The 25,800-nt window shown below is 44.3% G+C and overlaps 1 protein-coding gene across 4 annotated transcripts in view; it reads right to left on the reverse strand.

The window, feature by feature from the left end:
• The window catches only part of RUNX2 (RUNX family transcription factor 2), a 208,445-nt gene that overhangs the window by 36,974 nt on the left and 145,671 nt on the right, over window positions 1-25,800 (reverse strand). For all 4 annotated transcript variants that reach the window (XM_060021723.1, XM_060021724.1, XM_060021725.1 and 1 more), the window contains one exon: window positions 14,873-15,046. In XM_060021723.1, coding sequence (XP_059877706.1) covers window positions 14,873-15,046 — 174 coding nt within the window. The remainder of the gene's footprint in view (window positions 1-14,872; window positions 15,047-25,800) is intronic.

The following is a 25,800-nucleotide window of genomic DNA, read 5'->3' on the forward strand; positions in this document are numbered from 1 at the left end:
TCTTCGGAAACAGCAACAATATTACTTTTATTACTATATTCTAGAAATTCAAAGCATTGACAGGAGTCTCTATATAGATATGACAATTTAGAAACAAAACCCTGGGTGTTGGTTTTTTTACGGGCTCATACTCTTTTGTGCTTGGGAAACCTGAAATACTAAACAGCACAGGGGCGTTTTAATAGGACTCCACCCCTATTTCTCCCCAAACTTCTCTCCTTTCACCTAACAAAGGGGAGGGGGGAGTTTAAAGGGAAATCATAATCAAGTATGACCTGTAACATAAACTTGAGAGAGAAGATCAGGTCTTCCCTATACAATGGGCTGCTGTGCTCACAGCAGGATGTGACTAATCACAATGACTCAATGCGAGAGAAGAGGAAGAAGCAGAAGACCTAGGGCAGGGCAGAGCTCCTGGAGGCACTGGGGACGACACCGAGGAGAAAAGTCTTCAGTCTAACTGGGAACCCATGATAGGAACTGCCACCAGGCTTCCGAGGTCAGGCTAGTGACTGGACACCTCAGACCTACAGCTGTACAATTCCACAAGAAACTGTAGACCAAATCTAGCTATTAAGAGCTCAGGTTAAATAAAGAGGAGCCAGTCACTTGACAAAAAGAATCCCTTCAGCATTTGTTCCAATTGAGGCAATGTCTGTTGGACAAATTTTAAAAAGACACCAGAGAGGCACAAACTACTGGGTGTAAGACAGGCTCAAGGATGTTTTGTACCACAAGGGGAATACAGCTAATATTCTGTCATAACTGGAAATGGAAAGTAACCTTTAAATATTGTATAAAAGCTTAAAAAAATTTTTTTAATTAAAAAAAAAAAAAGACACCAGAAGTCCAGGGGCCCACATACACTTTGCACTTTCTCTCCCAACGCACTGAAGTTGAGGGCAAGGTTCTTGTTTAGCTATCCCTTTTTCACCTACAAAGTACCAATCGTCATTACTGCCACCTTAACAGGGCTTTTGGGGTGGGGGGGCAGTTTTTACATGCTATTCTGGTGAGTCAGCAAACCATCCATCTTTATGGTGACGAACAGCTTCTGTACGCCTACATGGCAGTGCAATGGCCTAAGGGATAGATAAGTAACAAAAGACATTTCTTGCCGTGCAAAAGCTTATACATGCAGGTGGGGAAAGTAAGACTAACAGATATAAAACAAGTAACTTAAAAATGTTCAAAGTATGTCCCTGTGTTTTTCAAAAAGCTCTAAAGATAGACATGAACCACAGGACACCAATATCAGTGTGAATTTTGTAAGATCTCCTTCTAGGGTGGGGTTCCTTCAGCTTAGGCTACTTGGAGATTGAGCCATCCGCTTTCCATTCTATAGACCCCAAAACATAGAAGTACAGGAGGCAACGTTCCCAGGAGATGCTCAAAAATTGATGCTACTTGGGGGAGAAGTGGTTCACACGTCTTAAGTGGTCTTTGCATCAGGCAAAAAATGGAGACAACCATTTATCTAAACCGTGGATATGAGGAAAGCAAGCTCTCTCCTTTGAGCTGGACCACAGCTTCTGAAGTTCAATAACGGATATGGGGAAAAGGAAGCAGGGCCATGCATTTCCTAAAATGATTTGTAAAGAGTCATGGGCTCTAAGAGTATCCAGGCTTTCAAATGACTGAGAAGCTAAATTTCATGTCTGCCTACTTGAACTCTGAACACTTGGGGTCATAATAAGAGAGGAATAAAGAGACAGATGGTTAGAAAAAAAGGCACCGTAGGAAAAGGAACTGACTCCAGGAGAACAGGGAGAAGTCTCTTAATGAAGAAGTTTGAGTGGGGAGAGCAGAGTGGGCAGACAGCTTTAGAAAAGCCCAGGGAAAGATACACATGGAAACTCAGTGGTTGCTATTAACGAGCCCCCTTTGGTAAACACTCTGGTTAGACGTCTGTGGGTGTGAATGAAGGGCTGCTTTCCTAAGAACCGCTCGCAACAGGGTACACCTTGGACACGGTGCTGAACTTCACGCAGACACGGGAGGAAACAAGTCAACAGGGGCCAAGCCTGAACCAGCACACAAGCGACTGCTTCCTGTCTGTGCTGCCAGTGGGCTGCTGTGTAATGTGGCAGGACAGGGGCCGGTGATTTCTGCCATGTGCGCCCCAGTGAGCACCTGCTGCATCTGGGGAGCCCAGTCCATTCAGAGAGCATCACATTCCCACCCCTTCTCCTCCACCCATTTCCCCCTCCTCAGCACTCATCTCGGGCTGCGCAAACCTCCAATATTTCATGAGAAAACTGGGGTACTTAAAATGAACTGCACAGACAGTTCTCCTCGTTGAAGATTATGCCTCTCCCTTGAAACCAGGGTCAAAGTCAATCATCTCAATGGAGAGAGGCAGCTTTACAATTTCCTATCCTAGACTATTTCTGTCATATTACTGTCATTCATAAGACAAATATACTCACATTCTTAGCTCCGTGAATTCCCATTTCCAAACATTTACACTAAATGCTAAATCTTAAATCTTATATCTTCTCTAATAACCCTGCTAACTAGACTGGAGTTTTAGAATGAGCTTTCCCACTCACTTCCCGTTCTCCTGACCAAGAGGGAACACCGTTGGAAAACAAACAGGCACTTCCAAGTGCAGGGGGAGCGCTGGATGGGGGGCTCTGGCACTAACTGTGCAGCTGTGCACCAGTAGTTCACCTTCTCTGAGTATCGCTGTCATCAGGTGTAGATGAGAATGGATGGGTTATCTCTAAGATGTTTTCCAGCAATAAAATGCTATGATTCTAACTATTCGGAAAATTGGGCTCCCAACCCTCAGTCCTTTCTGGAGTCGGTAGTTGCAACAGCAAGGACCAAAGCCGCCCTGAGCTGATCTGGGGCGGCTGGGAGAGGAACTGATGGGGGCTGACACTCGCGGTGTGTCCCATCACAGAGCGTTGTGGCCCACGTCGGCAGAGAAGGCACCGAGAGCGGGATTTTGACTCCCCTCCCGTCCCCAGCCAGGCGGTCTCTCCAGCTGACTAAGGTGTCACCAGAATCGCTCGGCAGACCACCAGCCCAGCCGATTCCAGAGCTTAAGGCTGAAATCTGAGAAAAAAGCAGCAACCTGTTCGGATAGAACCGGATGCTACGCAGGGTGCACCAGGCATGATGAGTCATGTGTCAGTACAAACAATGGGAGGACGGGGACTTAGTGAATCCTAGGGGACCATGGTGGGGAAGAGAATGAGAAATGACAGGTACAGCCTGAGACGTCACAGCCCCTAACAAAATGTCAAAAGAAAAACCAGAAGGAAGTTAAGACAAGGTAATGAGAAGTGCCTTTTCTCAGTACCACCAATTTGGGACTGGAAGGAACTCATCACTGTCTTACAGAAAATGAGGGAATTTTCTTATTTTCTTTTTAGTTAGGGCTTCTCGCTGACAGAGCAGAGTCTGCAGAGTTCTTCCTTGTATTAAGGAAAACATGTCTCCCTGGAACTCCACTCACTCCTCATTGTAGCTTCGCTGCCTGGGATTCCTTGTCCACATGACAGTTATTACATTATTTGAAGATAATGCCTTTAAAGCTTACTACACGATAGACAATACTTTTACATTCTCTTACTCCATTTACCTAGAAAAATCTAATAGAAGAAACAAAAGGCTATACCATATGTCACACCTAACCTGGCCTCAGCCTCGGCACATCCGGGACCTCAGTGTAAAGGTAGCAGAGGGAAGGGAACTAGCTACGAACAGGTAGGACCAGAATTTGAGAAATAACTGGGATGTGGTGCTGGCCAGGGGAAGTGACCTTAGTTCAAATCACGGTATTGAAGTGGATGCAGGAAATTCAAGTTCAAATCAGGCTATTAACATCTCGTGGGTGAGATGATAGCAGTCGGGATGTTACAGAAGGTCCCCAGACATGGTGAAGCCTGTTGTCGGATGGATGATGGTATTGTCCATGGTTCCAAGAACTAGCTCCCACTCCTTCGTTCAAAAAATATCTATTGAGTACCTCCTCTGGTACTCTGCTAGGTACTAGAGATATTAATGGTGAATAAAGAGTCTGCCTGCCCTCATAGAGTTTACAGTTTTGTGGGAGATGCTGACATTAATCAACTAATCATATAACTGTGATAAGTGCTAAAAAGGAGATGTCCTTGGCATCATAAGAATGTACAGTGGGGGACTCCAGCCAAGGCTGGGGAAGGCTTCTCTAACGATGAGATGATTAGAGAAGGGCAAGCAGAAGTCCAGTGGATATGTAGGTGGGGTTAAGAGGGCTTTAGGTAAAGCGAACAGCATATATCAAGTTCCTGGGACGGAGGCAGCAGAGCTTTTTTGAAGAGTTGAGAAAGCCAGTGTGGTTGGACGACTGACAAAAGGTTCAAGACAGTGTGAGAAGAGACTGGAAAACAGGTAGGGAGGATCCAGGCTATGCAGAACCTGCTGGGTCACGCGAGAGGTTTTGGTCTTTATCCAAAGTGCAACGGAAGGTCACGGGGGTGTTTTTAAGTATGGGGTGATATCATCAGATTCACATTTTTAAAATCTCCCTCTGACAGCATCATAATAGAAACAGGGCAGAGGTCCAGCCCAGGACACACACAGGGAAGGGTGGGTAGGGAAAACAGCAGCTGAAACAGATGCAAGGGTGGAGTCCAGGAGCTGCACTCAGGGAACCAGGAAGCAGCCTGAGGCACTCAGCTGCCTCTGCACATGGTCCAACCAGGGGGCTGAGGTCCTGAGATGCCTCAGCTGGACCAGATTGGCTCTGGGTGGGCAGGGTGAGCCTGCGATCAAGGGCCTTGGGCCTGCAGCTGTGATCTGGGCAGCCTCCACCTCATACTTTCTGGTTCAGGGGTAAAGCCTGGGCATCTGTACATGCAACAAGCTCCCCAGGTGATGCTAATACACGCCAAAGTTTGAGAACAACAGGCATCATTTTTACTGATGATTGTTAGAAAGGAAAATTACCCAACCCTACTCTGAATTAATCTTCCCTATCAGGAAGAACGACCTTCAAATAGAATGAGCAGAACAAACATGCTTAAGAGGAATTTAAGGCCCAAGAGACGTGAGGAGATACGAGAGAGCAACCCACTGCTTTAAATGAATTCAGGTTCTTGCTCCAAGATGAATTACACCCCACCACATTGCAAGAATGTATGGAGACTGGCAGACAAAGGGCTTCTCTTTGACAGAGCAGGGTCTGCAAAGTTCTTCCTTGTATTAAGGAAAACGTGTCTCCCTGGAACTCCACTCACGCCTCATCGTAGCTTCGCTGCCTGGGATTCCTCATCCACACGACAGTTATTATTTGAAGATAGTGACTTTAAAGTTTACTACATGATAGACAGTACTCTTATCTCTTTCCCCATTTACCTTTCCTGAGAATGGCATTGCCTCGGATAAAAATCTAAATTGCAGCTAGTTTTCTGGAGCCATTGATTGCAGACCACTATAAACACCTGAGTCCCTTTCAAAAGCCTGTGTATAATCAACACTTCACACTTGATGCCCAAAGTGACTATCAGAAAGCAGAATGGGTTCACTAAAAACTTGTTTCCTAGGATTACGAGAGCAATAGGTGAAAAGAAAGTTCCTTTGTCTGCTGTGCATCTTGGCCTCAGCAAGATACACACCTTACCTCTAAAGCGATGTACAGGTAGTTAAAAGGCCCACCAGAAAGTGGCTGTTGATACGGGTCATGGTCAGCTTCGAGAGAGGAACACAGTGGCATATTCAAGGGCATGATAATCCTAGTTACGTCCTGCATCTTCAGCAAAGTCTTTAAGAATGAAAAGCAACCTTCCTAAGCTTCAAGATGAGACAAAATTGGGAGAAACAGTCAACATGTTGGATGAGGAACCAGAGCTATAAAATAACCCTACAAGATGGAAGGAGGAGGTGAAAGTGACACAATGAAGTCGACAAAGAACAAGAATACAGCGCTGCATTTGGTCAACTCCAGGACGGCACGGGGGAAGTCTGCCCCAAGAGCAGAGTTTTTCATGGACTGCAAGCCACAGTGTGATGGGATGACAACAAGTCAGCACAATCTTGAGGTGGATTAACAGAGCATGAGTGGACCCCTCCCCACTGGTCAGCGCTGGAGGGTTGTGTTTTCTCGAGGTAGGGTCAGCCCAGAGCCCTGGAGAAGACAGAACAAGGCATGGGACCTCCATCTGTCACACGAGGAATGGTTAAGGGATGGCCAAGAGCTCCCATCTACCCTCAGCCTTTCCATGAGACACCTACTTCCCAGCTGAACTGAAGCTTGGATTTCCCCATGTTCTTCCTCCTAACCTTTCCGCTTAGCTGTTGCTCACTCTCCAAGGTCACAAGATGAGCCAACTCCTCTTCAGAAGTTCTTCTGTCTTTACCCTAACCTACCAACCTCCAGAACATTCTTTCTTCCACATTGGTAAGTGGCTCAACATCTTCCTCGTTTCCCTGACTTGCACTGAGTCCTGCTGAGTCCTAGAGACACTGTCATTCCCACTGACCATCCACCACTGCAGAGCCCACTTCTGTCCACAAGCTGCAACTACTTCAGGAGACAATCACTGCTGACTGGCTCTTCCCAGCATCTCTGTCCTTACCTGGGTCCCCAGTGATGCTCAAAGTCATTTTCCTTTCCCCCCACTCACCTTGCTGACAGCCCCAAAGGTGTACTGTTCTTCTAATCCTTTCCCCTACACCCTCCCCACCTAAAACCACCTTGTCAAACTTCACCTTCCCGGGACACTGATTTCTAATTTCAGCCCTGAGAGTTCCAGAATCTCCTGGTGCCTAAGTTTTCTCTCTCTTTTTTTTTTTTTTTTTGCGGTACGCGGGCCTCTCACTGTTGTGGCCTCTCCCGTTGCAGAGCACAGGCTCCAGATGCACAGGCTCAGCGGCCATGGCTCACGGGCCCAGCCACTCGGCGGCATGTGGGATCCTCCCGGACCAGGGCACAAACCCGCGTCCCCTGCATCGGCAGGCGGACTCTCAACCACTGCGCCACCAGGGAAGCCCGCCTAAGTTTTCTTATTCGCTAAACAGGGTTCACAATACTGACTCTTCTGTGAAATCTGTCCTCTTACTGACTCTTCTGTGAAATCTGTTACAACCAACTGTTTTTAAACAGTTAAAAAGCAAGTCCTTATCAAAATAAACAAAGCCCTGGAAAGAATCTGATGGTCTTAACTGGGAATAGTGCCATACAATTTTATTCCTGGAATACTTCTGCATATATTAAAATGAAAAAAATGGAATGAAAATACTTTTCAAACTGATAACATCTGTAATATAATGTTGCTGCTATTAATACCACATAGTACAATAAACTCCAGCTCTCTGTTTGAAGGCCTGGGTGCCCATCCACAATTCAGCATCAAAATACACCATTAGAGCATCCACTATATCAAACCGCACGCCTGACTCGCCCCTCTCCCGGGGTAGCCCTGGAGGTTGAATATTTCATTCAAAGTTCGACTCCTATTCTGATCATTCTTCCCAGAATCCATAGCAAGAGGTAAAAAGGGGCAAGAAGGGTCCCTAGGCAACTAGTAAAGACACGCATACATATGTGTACACATATACACACATACATCTACGTAAAGCTCAAACTAAATATAAAACTACAAAGAGAAAGATGATGCTTTGGAAAAGGATGAGAGAACGAAACCCAGACTTCCTCTGGGCAGAGTCCTTAAGTCAGGCTAGAAATGGAAGAGTCTTGGGGAAGGACAAGAAGAGGCATCATGAAGGAGATCGATTCTCCTTATCATGATTCGATATTAACTGAGCACCTTGTATTCCAGACAGGAGAACATTACGAAGACAAGATTTTGGAACTCAAGAAATTGATTTTTCTTGGAACATTACCCGTCTTGTGTTTTTCCAAAAGCATAACAAAGTCAGAACATCTTCAGTTAATAGGGAATTCCAACCGACAGAAGTCCAGAGACCTTTAAGGAGCTCATCTACGAATGATGCCAACAGTTACAGTGACCACACAGCACACTGACAGCCAGCCCTTCACAGGGTCATACTGAGCTTTATCCTTCAAAGCAGCCCAGGCCGGACCTGAACTCCACTCTTCCTTAGTAGATGGCTGCCAGAGCTGAAGAGGTGTGAAATTTGTGCTATTTCTTCATAAGAACTGTAACCAGCAACCTCCTCTGAAGAGCTTTCCCGCTCACACGTGTGCGTGGCAGCAGTAAATTTTCCTGGTTATTCTGCCCAAAAGATCTCAAAGGAAGAAGACAGGACAAGACTCTGCAGTAACTTCAGAAATGAAAACACAGCACCACCCAACTGAAAGAACAGAACTTCCAACCACCTGCCTTGAGTGTGGTGATTTCAGTTCCTTAAGACACGAGATGCCTATAGGTGAGTAGGACCACAGTGATCGTAAAGCAGGGGACCTCATTTGACTCCCACTCCCCACATCCTACAATTCTTCTCATGCTGAAGGCACCCGCAGTCATCCTTCCTGCTCAGTAACAGTCACTGTGCCCCTCGTGGGGTCATCCTCCTCACACTCACAGCCACCGCCACCCACCCTCGCCCGCTTCACCTCCCCACTTGTTTTCACCCGAAAGAATTGCGGGGTCACTCGGCACTTGAATAGGACGGTAGTTTGGGACACGGCTGCTCAGCTGTGCTTTCCTATTTCTAGAAGGCTTTGCTGGTAAATGTCTCCGTGCAAGCACAGCGGCCTGAGGGCTAAAACAGCCAAACACATACACAGCTGAAGCCCAGCTGGCCAGGATCCTCTTATTGCTTAAAGGGGCATGTTTGCCAAGGGGACACAGCAGCAGACTGAAGTTGGGCGGAAACGACTTCGCTTCGGGCGAGGTAACCGCTGATAAGATCATCATCATCCTACATGATGCCTGGCAAGTTGATTTTCAAGATATCCCTAAAGAGGTGACCTTGAATATAGGCTAATAGAGAACTGTCCTTTAATTAGCAAAAGCAATTATATTGCATTTTAAAACTTAATTCAGATACTCCTAATACATCCCTTTTATGAACATTTCGTCTCTGAGGATCCTAAATAATATCTGATGGAGAAAGAAAAAGACATTGGTCCATTAGGACACGTGCCACTCAGACAGTCAGCAACATGGCCGACTCAATGGCCATGAGGCTGGTTGCCCACTAAGAGTCTGGAACTCACAGTCAACTATAGTAGCTCAAGAGGCCTTTAGCAGCTCATTCCTCGAAGAGTCCATTTCCTCCACCTATAAAATATGTACTTTACAGAATTGTTTTAAGGCTTTAACGAGAACTTTATGTAAAACTAGTTTGTAAATGGTAAAGAGCTGCACAAATGAAAGTCTGAAATGGGAGGAAACTGGGCCAAGCGGGACGTACGCTGCAGCCTCCTGAGGGTGCCTGGTGGTTGAGTGCACAGGACCCTCCAGCTACATGAATCTGGCCTTAATTCCTATATTTATGACTCACTGGTGTGTAAGTGGGACCTTGAGCAAGTTACTAGCCTCTCGGACCCTCGGTTTTTACAACAACGCTACCCATCTCATAGAACCGTTGTGAGAAATGCCTGCTACACGATACACAGTCCATAAATGGCAGCTAAGAGTAATCCAATCAAATAGGTACTAGAAAAATATTCAGGGTAGGATAATAATGGGTCACACTTCCTGAAGAAGTCAAACACTGGTTCATTCATTCATCACCAAACCGAAAGTCACCAAGCAGTGGGCACCACAGAAGACAACAGGGACACAGAGGTCAGTAAAACATGGCCCTAGACTTTGAAAGTTCAAACTCTGACGGAGGAGACAGACGTGTACACAAATAATTGTCACCACGTGCAACGGGGGTGGGGGAGCCTTAGACTCAGCTTGGGTGGGCTGGAAGAAGCCCGACAGAGGTGACAACATTTGACCTGAGTTCTGAATGCGACCATCCTTCATTCCCTCTGGGGCTACTGCAGTCACTTCCTAAAGGATGACCCTGTTCCTACCACTGCCCCCTTATGATCCATGCTTCACACAGCAGCCAAAGGAGTTCTTAAAAGCATGTGAATAAGATAATGTCATTCTCTTGCTTCACATCCTTCAATAGCGCCCCACTGTGGTCTGGACAAAACCCACACTCCTTACCAGGGCCTTGAAGACTCTCCTTAATCGAGTCCCTGCCCGCTCCCCTTTTTCACTCCGCTCTACCTATCCTGACCTTTCTGTCCCCCGCACACACCGCATCACTGCTCCCTGAGAGCCTTTGCCTGAGTTTCCCCTTGGCCAGAAATGCTGTTCCTCAGAGATCTTCAAAGCTCTTCAAACTTTCCAACCAAAATTAGCTTCTTCCCTCCCTACACTGCTCTCTCTCCCACTACTCTATTTCATTTCCCCAAAGTTTCTATTATTATCTGAAATTACCTTACACGTATGCTTATTGACCCAATCGCTGACTTTATGTCACTAAAATGTGAGCCCCTGGTGAAGAGTAACTATACTATCTTGTTCTCTTACATTAATGCCTGGCAAAAAATAATCACTCAATAAAATCGCAGAATGCCCACCCCTAAGGTTACATGAATTTCCCAATCCACCAAGGGCCTGAGTCAGCTTTTTTATCCTCTAGATGCGGCTCACCCATCCAGAGAGTACTGAGTTCAAAACAGTGCTTATCTTGAGCAACATCTCCTAACACAGTCTCCCTACTCCACTGCTACCACCATGCTCTGAATCAAAAGAAGTGGACATTTGTGACAAGCTAGGTGTTTCCTAGCACCCAGAGACAGGCAACCGATGTCTGAAATATTAAAAAAAAAAAAAAAAAAAAAAGAGGTGCAGAGGAAGCAACTTCCTCAGGAAGCCATGGGGAGGCCCTGGGCCCTCAGGCAGAACGTCGCCATTAAAGACCTCAACAGAGTGACAGGTCAGACCTGCACTGCAAAGAAGCCAGCCCACCATATGGCCAGGACCTTGAGCCCTAGGAACTGTAAGACACACTAATATGAAACACTAAAGGCTTAGGACTTCTTCACTTTACAATTTCTAATTTCATTTCACTTTTCTGGGAGTTCGACTTGCCTTCTATGCTGGCATGTAGGAGAACTCATAGTGACTATACAACCATGATCACTGTCTACAGTTTGGGGGTAAGAGCTTGAGATATCAAGAGAGCCAAGCCGATCGATGAGAGATAACTGGGCCATTTCTGTTACAAATACCTTTAGCCAAAGGATTACGTGAACTAAGATGCAGGTGTGGCATATTGCAAAGAAGTTACAAAATCCAGTCTCTTAAGGAGAATTGAAATTTAATCATGTGAAAATGTAGACCCTAAACTGAAATGATACCAAATGATTTAACCACGTACGTGTTCTACTGAAATGTGATTTCTGCTGTTATTGTTCATCAGAAGGGAACAAAGGCACCCTGGGGTGGGAAATCAGGAAGAACGGTCAACACGAACCAGGCATGATAGTCCAACCCTTCTTGCGATGATTTCTTCTTATCTAAACTTTCATTCATTCGACAATTTAATGAGACGCTAGCTACCACTGTGCTAGGCACAAAAGAAAATAAACGCCCGGAATAAATCCCTCAGAGAATTTCTAATCTAGAGGGGAGATACAGAAGCCATAAAATAAGGCTACCTCAACTGAAGCTTAGAGGATGGACAGGCAGCCTCCAGATGAAGGTTCCAAGACTTTCATGAAGAAGATAACAGTGACCTTGAAGGATGGGTGGACCTTGTCAACAGCAAGAGACCGCCATAGATAGAACGGTGTAAGTCAGGGGGTACAGAGGGAAGACGTGTACATTATAGCCTTGGGATAGAATGTGGCTGTACAAGGGCTGGGAAAGATAACTCTTCACTTAGACTTTAACTCAAGGACAGAACTTTTCTGCTCTCCCCCATGTTCCCTAAGACCCAATTCTCTACATGTGGTTCACTCTAACTTACACTTATTAAATAAATAAGAAAATGAATCCAGGGAGAAAAAAATGATCTATTCAATTCACTTTGAAGTTGCTGCTGCTACGGATGTTTCTGGGTTGTCCTAATAATCCAGGTCATTGTAGAACTCCGCACATCTTTGGTTATGGGTAGATACTTGTATTGTCTCACTGATGACATGCGGCCAACAGTGGGTAGGGGCAGCATGAATGTGTGTGTAAGTCTGCAAATTTGGAAAGCTCAAGGAAGTTGTAGGGCCCAATACCTTGTGGATACTTTAAAAAATGAGGAGATTCATCTATGAATCAGTTCTACTGATGCCATCATCCCAAAACGCAGAGCTAATACTCTTGTACTATAATTCCAGAAAGTGATATTTTCGTTTTTAAGAATACATCCAGTGAATATTGAAATACTGTTTTTAAATGATCATGATGGAATTGCAGCATGATATGGTATAAGACCAAACATACTGCCTTAGGAGTCAAGAGACCGAATTCTGCTCTGTCACTAACGTGCTGTAAAACTGCAGACAAGGGGCTTCCCTGGTGGCGCAGTGGTTGAGAGTCCGCCTGCCGATGCAGGGGACACGGGTTCGTGCCCCGGTCCGGGAAGATCCCACATGCCGCGGAGCGGCTGGGCCCGTGAGCCATGGCCACTGAGCCTGCGCGTCCGGAGCCTGTGCTCTGCAACGGGAGAGGCCACAACAGTGAGAGGTCCACGTACCGCAAAAAAAAAAAAAAAAACAAAACTGCAGACAAGGAGCTTAACCTCCGTGAGCCTCCTGACGGGGAGGAGGCTGATGCCTGGAGGTGAGCATGGTTGGTGGAGGTGGCCAGGCTTTTGCTCGGCTCACATGCTCATCCGGCAGCAACGTGCCCCGGGCCTCCTTGGAGCCTCCCTCTCTGCACTCCTATGTGGGGTCAGGGGTGCTGCTAAAATGTAGATCCTCTTCACAACGTTTACCTAGCTTTCGGTTAATGATATCTAAGGTAGCTTTGGATTCTAAAATGTCCTCTGGGTCCTATTTTCTGGTGTCATCTTTAGGTTTGAGGACAAAGCCTTGAGAAAAGCTTCTTCTTAAATGAATCTAGCAGCACACAGGTTCCGAAGGCCATTTTAAAGGCTTTAGCCATCAGCAAAATATAATTAGTAAACAGTTAAGGATTAAAATATAGAAATCACACATTTAAAGAACCCAGGGGTTGCCAAATCACAGAACATATATTTTTCTTATATATATCTTATTAGCCATCGTAAGACCCTTACAAATCATATATAAACACTTCTATATATGTATACACATACTTCTACACATATACACACACACACACACACACACACAGAATCTAAGGATTACTATAAAGACAAAAGTACAGCTGTTATGAACCTTAATCAATGATCTAAAATCCATCACTTTAACAAACTACTGTATATAAAATAAATAAGCCATAAGGACGTATTGTATAGCATGGCGAATACAGCCAATATTTTATAATAACTATAAACAGAGTATAATCAATAAAAATTTTGAATCACTACGTTGTACATCTGAAACTAATATAATATTGTAAAAACTATATGTCAATAAAAAAATAAAAAAATTCAGTCCATTACTTTAAATGTAGTAGCACGCCGCACAGCGACAAGCTTCAAATTCACAAGTTGGTGTGAATTTCACCCTGGCATTTTCATCAAGGACCCATGTCTAGTGAACACACTAACCTGACTCCTACATTTCAATAACTGGAGATTTATTTAAACCTAACACATGGCTATTCTTCACAGCGTTCTATGTTTCTTCTCTCATGCAGATATCTGGTTCTCTTCAGTGTTTAGATATTTTATTTTTATAGTTCTACATTATTTAAAAAATACATACTCAGGCATATCCATATATTCAGACTAATACCCATAGACCCACAGAAACCTAAGTAAATATCCAAAAAGACATATACCTAATAAGGGCAGGACAGAAGGAGAGGCAGGTAATTTCGTTTATAAACAATTATGCTTATAAACCGTTAAAGACACTCAAAACCTAACGGCTACAGACAAAAACCTAACCATTAGACAAGATCCAAGTTGAGAGTTTATTGTACATTTTGAGTTATTTTCCTTCCCATCTAGTCGCTCTGCCAACAATAGTAACTAGATGACATGTTGAGTTCCTTGCTGCTCTCAGTACTGTGATCTGCAAATGAAAGACCTATGATGATTAGCACACTCTCTTGTCACCATGGCATAAAAGCAAGCAGACTAGTCCTACAGGAAGATCTGCTTTTGCCCAAGTGGGGCAGGAAAAAAAAAAGGGTTGGGAGTCTTAACGCACCAAATGAATGATTGGTCTGTAATGCGATGCTGATATTAATTTTTAAGAAGAAAGGCAAAGCAAGAAGCACACTGGAATGCATAAAGAGAAATGTCACATGGAGAACGGGAGCTCAATGTGAATCAGAGGGGACTTCTGTCTGCCCGATGGGCCGCTCCTTGGTCTTGCCTTATAACCAGCAATTAAGGCTACCTGTTAGCCCAGGGCAATTTTCCAGCCAACTTAATGAAACAGTTATACATGTAGGAAACATTAGCCCAGATCTGAGATGGTAATGCTAATTTTCCAACAGTGAGGGTGTGATGTTATCCCCTGCACCACCTGGACACAATATAGAAACCGACAACAAACATTCTCCCAGACAGCATGGTATTACCGTCCCACCAGTGTGCAGACTGACATCGCTACAGAGGACAGCATCAGTAGAAACTTCCCCCAAATTTTATCCCAACGTTAGTGGATACTGGTATTTGGTTTTTATTAAAAAGAAAAAAAAAGAAGGCCAGTGTCTTCAAGTGTTGATTTCTTTCATCATAAGCCATTTCCCAGCTCCAGAAGCTTTGAAGTGAACGCGTCTCATCTGTCAGGCAGCCCCTCACCCCCAGCCTGCCGGAGTCTGCGAAAGTGAGACCTATGAGTCTGTCTTACCTGTAATCTGACTCTGTCCTTGTGGATTAAAAGGACTTGGTGCAGAGTTCAGGGAGGGCCGTGGGTTCTGAGGCGGGACACCTACTCTCATACTGGGATGAGGAATGCGCCCTAAATCACTGAGGCGGTCAGAGAACAAACTAGGTTTAGAGTCATCAAGCTTCTGTCTGTGCCCTGGAAACAGCAAATCATAAAATAAAAGCATATTAATTAGCTGAACAATTGACCATGCTAAATAGATACGTGAACATACATACTAGGGGTTTAAGCGAAGGAATCGTCAATACTGATCTTTATAATGATGCGTCTATATAATGCCTCCCATTTCAAAGGGCTTTGTGATAAGCATCGTCCGGTGGCAAGCATCCCTGGTTCTGTTCTAGGAATGGAGAGCAGAGGGGCCCAGAGGGTGACTCGGGGCCAAGTATCAGCGGTGAGGCCCAGACACCAGAGCCCAAGAGGGACTTTCTGGGCGCCCCCTCTGGCCTCTCGGGGAGGCTGGGAAAGGTGACTGTGTCTTGGGCTGTGTTTGCTCATTTCATGAAGGAGGAAACCTCCCCTGAAAGTTGAGAATCTGTGCATGGGACACACAGTGGGCCATACTTGGGGCAGAAACAGAGACAAACACGTCTGTTAAAGGGACACTTCCGTGATGACCATAAGTGACTTTTTCTTTTTTATGTTACCACTGTACCTTATGGAGACTCCTTTCTGAAAAATGAAAACTCAAACCGAGAAACCCCTTTAAGAGGAAAACAGAAATACAGGCAAGGAAACTCAAATCCTCGAGAGGAATGTGGACATTTTGTGATACGCCAAAGCCTGAAAGCGCATAATAAACTATGTTAAATCAGAGAGAGTGCTCTTTTTATTTTAAATCTAGTGCTGTGGTTCTGTAAGAGAAACTGAAAAATACCCTTTGGGTTACCCTGTGAATGTGGAGAATCCACTATTTAAAAAAACAAAAACAAAAACCTCACTTGGTCTCTCTTCTAGTTTATTCAAGTGTAAAATCCACAGAAATTCTAGATATTCAAGAACTATGTAAGTTGAAATATAACCAAGGTACTAAGACTTTTTAAAAATCATCCAATCATTCCTAGCAAAGAGCATGGTATTGCCTTGGTGCAGGTATAACTGGAAAACACCTGAAGCTTGATGTGACGTTAGTTAAGTGTGAAGCCGTAGAGTGGGACTATGGTGAACGAGTACAATAATGCCTACCGCCTAAACAGAAGTAGCTTCCATATTCTGTACCAGTGAAGCCCTGGTACGCTGCCCCAACAGTTTAGTAAAACGTTAAGTAACGGAAGCTGATTCAAAGAAGAGCCGTTTCAGATGATGACTAGAGTAAGAATTTGCAGGAAAAGTTAAGGGCATTAGGAGTAGTATCTATAACAGAAGAAACCCTTGAAGGAGGATTATTAAGAGCCTTCGAGAACGGCAAGGTAGATTCTACAAGTAGCAAGAACACCTCATCTCCCACTTAGTACAGGACAAGAGGAATATATCAGGACAGGGTTAAGCTGAACATTAGAATTTCCCAACTATAAGCTGTCTTCCTAAGACAAATTCCTTATTTTACTTGCCCCCAAATGTATTTTCCTGTCTCCTTTTTCATTGCCTACCCAGCCCAAAGAAAACAGACAGGAAGCCAAGGTTTGGTAATAGGAGTGTAGCTGTCTCCCCAGCCAAACATGTTCCAACTAAGGCCCATTAACTGAAATGCACCCACCACCCTATTTCCTGCCAGCGTAAGTCTGGGGCATGTGCTACAAATGAGGGGCTAAGATTGGGAGAAAAATGATCAGGAAAAACTAGGGAAACTCATTGCTTACTGATAGTCGTTTTCCCCACCATTTAGGACTTTTTAATCCATATTACACATAGATTTTAGAAATCTAAAGGAGTATTCCCTAAATCTATTAGGGATTACCCAACACAGCCCCCAGACCCCAGGAAGTGAGGTGTTCATAGATGAAGTGACCAAGGCCTGCAGAGAGAAAACAACTAGCCCATGGGTCTTAGCTATTGACTAGCTCAGTCTGGACCAGGATGCAGCCCAGGTCCTAGTGGACTCAGCCTTCCATACACCATGTGGCACCATCCATGCTGGACCCCAGCTTCTCCCTTCCTCTCCCAGCTGCTACGAAGGACTGAAAATATTCAGATCGCCAAGGTGAGGCACCTGAGGACTAAGCCCTGGGAGGTGTCAGGCTGGTTTTCAAGGCAGGCAGAAGCAGCAGCAAGGATTCAGTTACAAAGTTAACAGCTCACCCATTACCCTAAACAAACTTCCATCACTATACCTCGCTGTGTCTTACAAGGTTCACAATTAGAGAATCGTACAGTACTTGTCACACTTAGACCCATGGATTCTGTTCCTCATACACATATCAAAAAAAATAAAGGATTGCTGTGGTGTTGATACAGCTGTAAACATTAACAAGAAAGCTTATGGAATTGTCCCTGGAAGTTATTTAATAGGCCATATTTTTGGAATGGCAGATTCCCTGAGGGCTGGGGGAGCGGGGAGGGCTACACGATCTTGCATGGTTCCTTTACATACTGAGGCTTTATGTGGGCCATGGGTCACAAGAAAATTTAATAAGCTTTGCCTCTGCTTTCTACAGCCCTTTCGTTAGGTTTTCATGGAGACCGAATGAGATGTGAACTCAGTACACAAATGCGTGAGGACACGTTTATTTTCTCTGAGTCCGGTGCTTCGGGGCAGTGATAGGAGGTCGTAGGCAAGAATAAAGAACCTGGAGGAGTACGGATGTGTGTGAGAAATTTAAGAGCAGGTGAAATTTGAAAAGCCCCAATCACCTTTTGGAAATGATCTTCGAAGGCAAGCTACCGAGTATCTACACACACCCTAGAGTAATTCGGGGAACATCTATCTGCAGCTGCATCTATAAAAAAAAATACCCATTTTTCTTCCTAGAATGTCTGCCCCTTCACAGCCACCACCACGACCACAACAAAATTCTTGCAGGAGAATGAAGAGCAAAAGCCGATCGGGTTCTTCATCTTTCAACCATAACAAATAACTGCTACCGCTGAACCACATCAGGGTGACACAGGAATGACGGGATGAAAGAAGATGTACTTAAATCCTCAGCACCCAAGCCGTCCCTTCGGAAACTGGGGACTCGGAAGACAAAGGGCACACCGACTTCAATCCAGGGCAGGGTACTCTGCCACGGTACAGGGAGAACCAAACCTCATCCAAAGGGCCAAAGAGTGGATCTTCCAAGCAGGAGGAAGCTATAAAGAATGGAGAACTGCTGTCTCCACGTTCCACAGTCTTGCATATCTAAGACTACGCAAAAGCTCGGTCCTGGATCTCCTTTTCTAGTTGCACTGCCTGCCTTGATCAGTGGCTCTCCCATCCAAGCTGAATAAAAATGTTCTCTACGGAGCTTTGAAAAATATAGATGTCCATCAGCTCAATTAAATCGGGAGCTCTGGAAGAGGGTCCTGGGGAAAGTTATTCTTTAAAAGCTCACGACATAGTCCAACGTGCAGCTGAGGTAGAGAGCCACAGCCCAGGACGATCCCACAACCCCACTCACTCGAGGCCACCGACTCACGTCCATGCCTCCCCGATCGCTAGGGTGAGCCCTGACCTCTGTCCTGAGTTCCAGGTTTGTGTGTCCCTCTGCCTACTTGACTTTGACTCTCCCCTGGGACATCTCAAAGGTATCTTAAATTCAGCATATTTAAGACACAATTCTTGCTTCTTCTCTCCAAGAAACCCCGTTCCTCCCTAAGAGTCCCCCATCTCAGTACCAGTCACTCAGTCCCTTAAGCCAAAAACCTTAACACTTCCCTTGATTTCCCCTTATCCCTCACTCCCCACATTCAATCCATTAACAGATTTTGTCATTTCCATCTTGAAATGGGCCTCTGCCATTGTCTCCCTTAGTGTCCCATTCCAGGACTTTTCCATTTTCCTGAAATGCTCTCCCCGGGATTCTCTGTACAGCCCACTCCTTCTCATCCCTTAGACCTCAGGGTGAACACCACCTCCTATGAGAGGTGCCTACCTACTAGACCCAGAATAGGTGCCCTCCCCTCGAGCACACCCTGTTTATTTCCTTGATGGTTGTAACCACAATCTGTAATTATCGCATGCATTGATTTGTCTCCCCTGCAAGACTATGAGTCCAACAAGAACGACTGCTCTGGCATGTTTACAGCTGTAATTCTCACAACCCAGTTCAGTCCCTGCCGTACAGTAGGTGCTCAATAAATGTTTATACAATAAATGAATGAATGTTCTCCTCTTTTAGATAAATGTCTTGGTTGAGAGAAATTTTTCTGGCCCAGGATATCATATTATAGCACTATCCTTCCCAGAAAAACTATTCCCTTCTTATTTGGCAGTCTTGTGAATCCAGCAGGGAAACCCCTTTTTTAGAGACCAGCCTTTATTGATGTTTCCTAAGAAATTTCCCTGAAGAACGTTCATTTAAGTGAAAGCTTTTTTGCTTGCTTTCTGAAAAAGTTGCATTTGCTCTTACTACAATTCTTAAGCATTGCTTCAAGTCATTTAGAATCATAGAGCTGAAAAGGACAAGAGAAATCATTTTGACTCTCAGTTTTAGAGCAGTGTACTTCTTTAACGGAGAGGACTCTGAGTCCCTGAGAGGGGAAGTGACTTGCCCAAAGTCACACAGTTAGTGGCAGGACGAGAACTCAGGTCTTCTGCCTGCTGGTCTGGGACTCTTTTCCCTCCCATTTGCCAACCAGCTTGTTTTAGATTAAAACAGCACATCATCAGTCATTCAGAAAAAATCACAGTCAAAAGTGAATTTCAAGTGGAAAAAAAAGTAGTTTTCAGAACAAATTTCATTCAAAAAGTTCAGTGTGTTTGGCTGAATATGACTTTTGTTGCCACAAATTCAGGGGCACAAGAAGAAAGTGTGATGGAAGGGTCACAGTATTCACACATCCCTAGAGCAAAGACGCATGAGGAACGGTTAAGTCACCAACCAATAGTCTAATGGTCCCATTCTTCCCCACCCAGCTCTTTCAGTCCAAGGGCAACTCACCCACGGTGAAAGTTGGTAATGTTGCCCTTAGAACTTCTGCTTAAAAAATCACGCTTCTGAAACTGGTCCGTGAAGACTCTGAAACCGTGGTATGTGAACTACAAAAACAAACGTGCCACTCTGATGTAACCCATTTCGCCCGTTTTTATAAAAGTCAATTGAGCACCGCTTCACAACTCTGGAGAGGCGGGTGGGCACCCAGCCAGAACCTCACGCTCTGTGCCCTGTATTCACAGCGTGATGCAGTATGCCAATTAGTGAGCCCTCTTGAAGGATGCCCAAGTGCACTTAACAGAAGAGTACGCCTTTCACAACAGGCAGGGCGTGTCACAGCCCCTTCGCTCTCACGTGGCACAGAAGGGTCATTTTGCTGGTCACTAGGGCATGATGTTTGACAGCTCCTCTCTTTACAGTAGTATTTTTAATCAGTTTTAAACACTCACTTATTTTATTAGGTATTTAGCTACTTGTATCCTGGGTATCAGGAAGATACAATGTTTAAATAAAATAAAGTTAAAAGGCAGACCTGCAATAAAGCATCAATCAGGAATCAGTATGGCGTCCAAATTCAGGTCAGTTAGTCTAGCTAGTATGTGCTGGGCATCTACCATGTGAGTCTCGCTAGGCATTTTAAGGAGGAGCGGGGAGAAAATATGTAAGATAACATCGTTGCCCTCAAGCAGTGCACAGTCTAGTAGGGAAGAAAGGCAAGTTAAGTCTAACTGCAAAGGACTGTGTGAGACAATCACTGAAATGCTACAGTTTGGGGATCAATTGAAAAAATATAAATATGGACTATTTCAAAATATTAAGGAAGAGGTGCTTTTGGTGATTATGTAAGAGTAGTATGCCCTTAGGTTTTAGAACGGGTAACTAGAGGTTAAATGTCCTGGTGTCTGGTATTTGCTCTAAAATATTTCGGCAAAATAACAAATACAGCAAAATGCTATTAATTATAAAACAAGGCGATGGGTACCTGGGGTTTTTATGAAATATAATCTCTTTTAATGTATGTCTGAAATTTTTCACAATAAAAAAAAAACTTTAAAAAGTAATAAAATGCCATTGGAAGAACAGGGGAACAACTGATGCTGACTAACAGGGAAGAGGAAACCCTCACCGATGAGATCATTACGTCCTTGAAGGTGGAAGAGGATGCTGATAAGCAGAGAAGGAAGGAGAAAAGCTAGTTGGAGGACAAATGACAGAACCATGGTAATAGACGTCCTGTGAGACAAGATGGTGCTGAACATATATGTGATATTAACCTAACCAGAGGCAAACCATCTTCGAATCACTTGACACTTCTCATTTGACAACATTAATTCTTTTCAACGATGCAATATATATGGAAATCTGTCTTTTAAGACAGATCTTTTCATCCCCTGACCAATAAAACAACACTTTGGCAGACCCTGAGACTCCTGTGCCATGCCCTCAGGCCTACCTGGAGGAGAGGGGGGTCTGGGAAGACATGAGCTAACTTTGCTGCCAGCAAGTCAAGTGACAGAATGAGATCTGGTCCAATACCCTAGGGCTCAAGCCACAGGGTAGAACCATCTCAGAATGTTGTGACGATGACTTAGAGAGTAAAAAAGAAAACGGAAGAGGACTTGAACTAGAATTACCATTTTTCAGAGTAAATTGGTTATATGCAACAGAGATGCTATTCCACAGCAGTTCTGGGGGGACAAAAATGATGCCTTCAATTCTAATCTCTCTACCCTGAAAGTGGCACATGAAAGAGTGTTTGCAGGGAGGGGTTAGGGAACAGGTTGACTAATTTTAAAGTCATAACTCAATTCCAAATGAAATTACTTGGAATTTTACCTCTGAGGATGAGAGTCACTACATTCCCGCAAAAATGGAAGATGACACAGACTCAAGTGAGTTCTTAGGGAAGCCATGCAGAGTTTGGATCCAAATACTTTATTGAGGCTCTAGGTTAAAAACCTTGATTTTCTGCATTCCTACATACATGTGAAAATGAAAATACTATTGAGAAAAGTGAAACTCTTATCTGTTTACATTCAGATGATTACATCTCACTGGTGGTTTGTGAAAGTCTAAAAATCGAAGACCTGTACCCTTGTCATGCACCCAATGTTTAGATAAGTTCTTCGCCTCTCCCTGACACACCTCCCTCTGCCACTACAAACAGTCCCAGCCAGCTTCTCCTCTAATTTCCCTGTTTCCATTAATATAACTGTTTTCTAGTCCCCCAGGCTCAAAATCCAGCCTAGGTCTTTTCCACCTCCCTTTCCTAGACCCCAGCATCCGGTCAAGCCCATGCCTGTAGTTTCTGCAGGTGTAGCCCATCTACAGGGATGAGCCCCTAGTTTCCATTCCCACTAGGACCACTGCTAACCTCTCACTTGTGGTTAAGATACCAGAGCAGCAGGCTGGCATATATGAAAGGGCACCAACCAGCTGTATGACCACAGGAAGGGTTTAATGGAACTCTCTGAGACCTAGCAAACACGAAGAGTTCGTTTCCATAATTTCTAAAGTCCTTTCAGTCCCTAAATCCTAACATTAACGTTATGTACCTGTGCAAACCCTTTCAGTCGTCTTACAGTGTCTATCAAATTAAACAGAGCCCCCTGAACCCAGTAAACAAGAACCTGGAAAAGACGGTCTCAATGGACCTTATCACACTTTCTTCCAACGGCTCCAACCATACTGCTCCCGGCCTATGCCCCACTCACACTGGACTCCCCACAGTTCTTCAGAGTCCCCGTGCCTTTGCCCAAGCCGCCTCCTCCACTCAGAACTGCCTCTCTCCGCAGCACCTCCATTTGGCCAAATCCCTTCCCAGTCTCAACCTGGTCACCACATTTGTTCTGGTCTTTTCTGTCTCTAGGGCCTCGGTGAGCCCTCTGGTTTCTATCACAGCAAACTGAGAGCAGCTACAACTGCTTTTTGTCCACTACATGTGGTTATACTTAAGTGTAGTAGGCATTCAGTAAGCATTAACTCTCTGTGAATTGATATAAAATATTTATATAAAATTTCAAACCCTAATATCTTAGATTCTCCTGGACTTGACTGTGAACCCCCTGAGGATGGGTGTCACGTCCTACATCTTAACACGTAACTTTGAGCCTAGGTACAGAGAAGGCACACAACAAATACTTGTTAAATTAGTAAATAAGAACATTGTTACATTTAGAATTATCTCTCCTTTTGTCCAGTAAAAGTCGGGGGCGGGGGGGGGGGGAAAAGGCTGGTTATTGGGCAACATTTCCCACAGTAAAATTGATGAGTCTCTAATCTTTGCTGGGAAAGGCTGCTGAGTCATCCTTTTTCCTAAGACTATGCTGTCTGGTTCAGGTCAAAAACTATTTCGGGACTAGAATAATGAAATGGACTAAGAAACTATCTTCATGTTTAAGGAAGGCCTGGAGCCCCTCCGAGCCACTGGAAATTAGCAGCCGTGGAATATGATGTGTGCATGGGGCCCCAGAGCTCACACAGGATGGCCTGTGAGACAAGACAGCCCTAGACCACTGTTAGTGTGTGGCTTCAGACAGAGGACCACAGATCATAAACAAATCCCCTTCCAGGAGATTCTTCTCTGATGGCATTTCAAAAATGAACTAACAGATCTTCCCTCTAAGGGCCTTCTTAATATATAAACCAATTTCTAAAGGAAAAAAAAATGATAATCACTACCACATATCTTCAAGAGCTCTCTTTCGAGCCCTTGAACAGTCAGGCATGTAGAATTCAGAGTTTATCAGGAAAGAAGAGAAGAAGAACAATTTCACCCAAGAGAGGTCTGAAGCCTTCCAAGTCTCTTGGGTAAAAACATAATTATGGGAAGAAAAACATAATCTACTCAAGAGACATAATTACATAGTTAAGCCATAGACTCCATAGAAATATTCTAGGAACTCCAGTTCATAGAAAAAAATGTTAAAAGCTTGAATTTGCTTTCTTTTAATAATAAGAGGCGCCAGTTTAGATCAGTGAGTAAAAAGTTCACTCTTCCAAACTCGTATGGAGTCGTTTTTTAAATATAATTAGATGCATGAGAGAGATCATTGAAGGACAGCCTCTTTCAAAATGTAGGCTTCTAAAGGTTAAAGAATTCAAGATCTTTCGATAAATACACAAATGAAAGAATTGTGAGATATTCATTCGCATGTATATAAATGCAAGTTACTCTATAATTTTTAGATTTTAGGCTGTGGCAGATCCCGACAATCAAAGAATAAGTATCTGGAAGAAAGGACAGTCGCTCACCAGGGAATAACCCCTGAAAAACATATGCTTAGAGTACAATCCTGTTTCTTGAAATAATGGAGTCAAGCAACCTGAAATATCTAAAGAAAGAGAAATTCATGGGAGGTAAGGAGAAAAAAGGATTTTAAAAATGTAAAGTGGTCTTCCCTGGTAGCGCAGTGGTTGAGAGTCCGCCTGCCGATGCAGGGGACACGGGTTCGTGTCCCGGTCCGGGAGGATCCCACGTGCCGTGGAGCGGCTGGGCCCGTGAGCCATGGCCGCTGAGCCTGCGCACCCGGAGCCTGTGCTCCGCAACGGGAGAGGCCACAACAGTGAGAGGCCCGCGTGCCGCAAAAAAAAAAAAAAAGAAAAGAAAGTAAAGAAAGACCAGATGAAAGCGTAATGGAAATATACAGGAGGAGATGTAGTATTTTTGCAGGCGGTGGAAAAAGAACTAAACCGGGAAGCTGGCTGACTTCAACTCAGCCCCTCTCCTCTGCCCTAATGCGTCTCTAATCTACTTTTGCCTCTTTACCTCTAAATTCTCTGGCACCTTCTTTCTAGTTCCAATCCTGCTACCCTTGACTTTGCCTGCCTGTTGTTTCCAAGGGATGCTTCTTTCTCCATCTTTACTCGCATTCAAAATAAGATTATATGAATTCGAATTTTTCAGAGCTGGAAGAGAATGTGGATTTCACCAGACCATGTTTTATTTTAGAAAAGGAACTGATGCCCAGAAAACCCCTGTGACCTGTTTGAAGTCACGGAAGTAGGCAGTGACACTGGACACTAGCCCCTGACCAGCCTCTGTCCTCTTTTTCATATGCCAGGCTGCCATACAAGGAAAGAAGGGGAAAAAAGGCTAAGGAAAAGAGACCTAAAAGGAACACAATAAGAAAAAGCCGAGAAGCTGAATTCAGAGATTTTGTTACATTATACCCAGTCTTACCGACTCCGTTTTATCACAACACATCTTGTTCTACTAATTACAACCCAACATCCACAACTGTCCTGGGCCATCAGAATCCGCATCTCTCCCTTCAGTTTCTGGGAAATGAACAAAAGATCTCTTTCTCTATGTCCACACTTCACTCACAAAACTTAGTAAAACTCGAGTGTGTTAGTTCTGAAAACATTTCCTTTGCCTTCTTTGACTATAATATATTCATACACACCACAGTTCTGTGTTACTGGCCTTTACAGAGACCCCACTGAGAGATGTAAAGATTTTTTTTTCTTAACGGTAACGTTTTAGGCAATGGAAATGGTAGTTTCCATAGTCGAACAAAAAGCATCACTGTTTATTTGCCAATAATCCAGCTAAACATGGATGGCATTATTCTTCAAAGAGTCTAGTGACAGCTAGCCTACAGACTGTCACGCAATTCCTGGATCCTGGCTGAGTTTCCTTAGCATGCGATCTTCTCTGTTTCTCTTTCATTATTACGGTTTGGGGCATGTGCTGTGTGACTGTGTGTGTGTTTCGAGCAAAGAAAGAAAAGCACTACATCGAAGCAATTAAAAAGTGCAAAGGGCTCCTCTCTTGACATTTGCTGCTACAGCCGAGGAACATCATTTTCAATTTTCCCCTTTCTGTAACAGGAAGAAAATGTTAAAAAGTAATAACCAAGGAAAAAGTCA

The sequence above is a fragment of the Delphinus delphis genome, chromosome 10 (assembly GCF_949987515.2).
Source record: "Delphinus delphis chromosome 10, mDelDel1.2, whole genome shotgun sequence".
Classification (NCBI taxonomy): domain Eukaryota; kingdom Metazoa; phylum Chordata; class Mammalia; order Artiodactyla; family Delphinidae; genus Delphinus; species Delphinus delphis.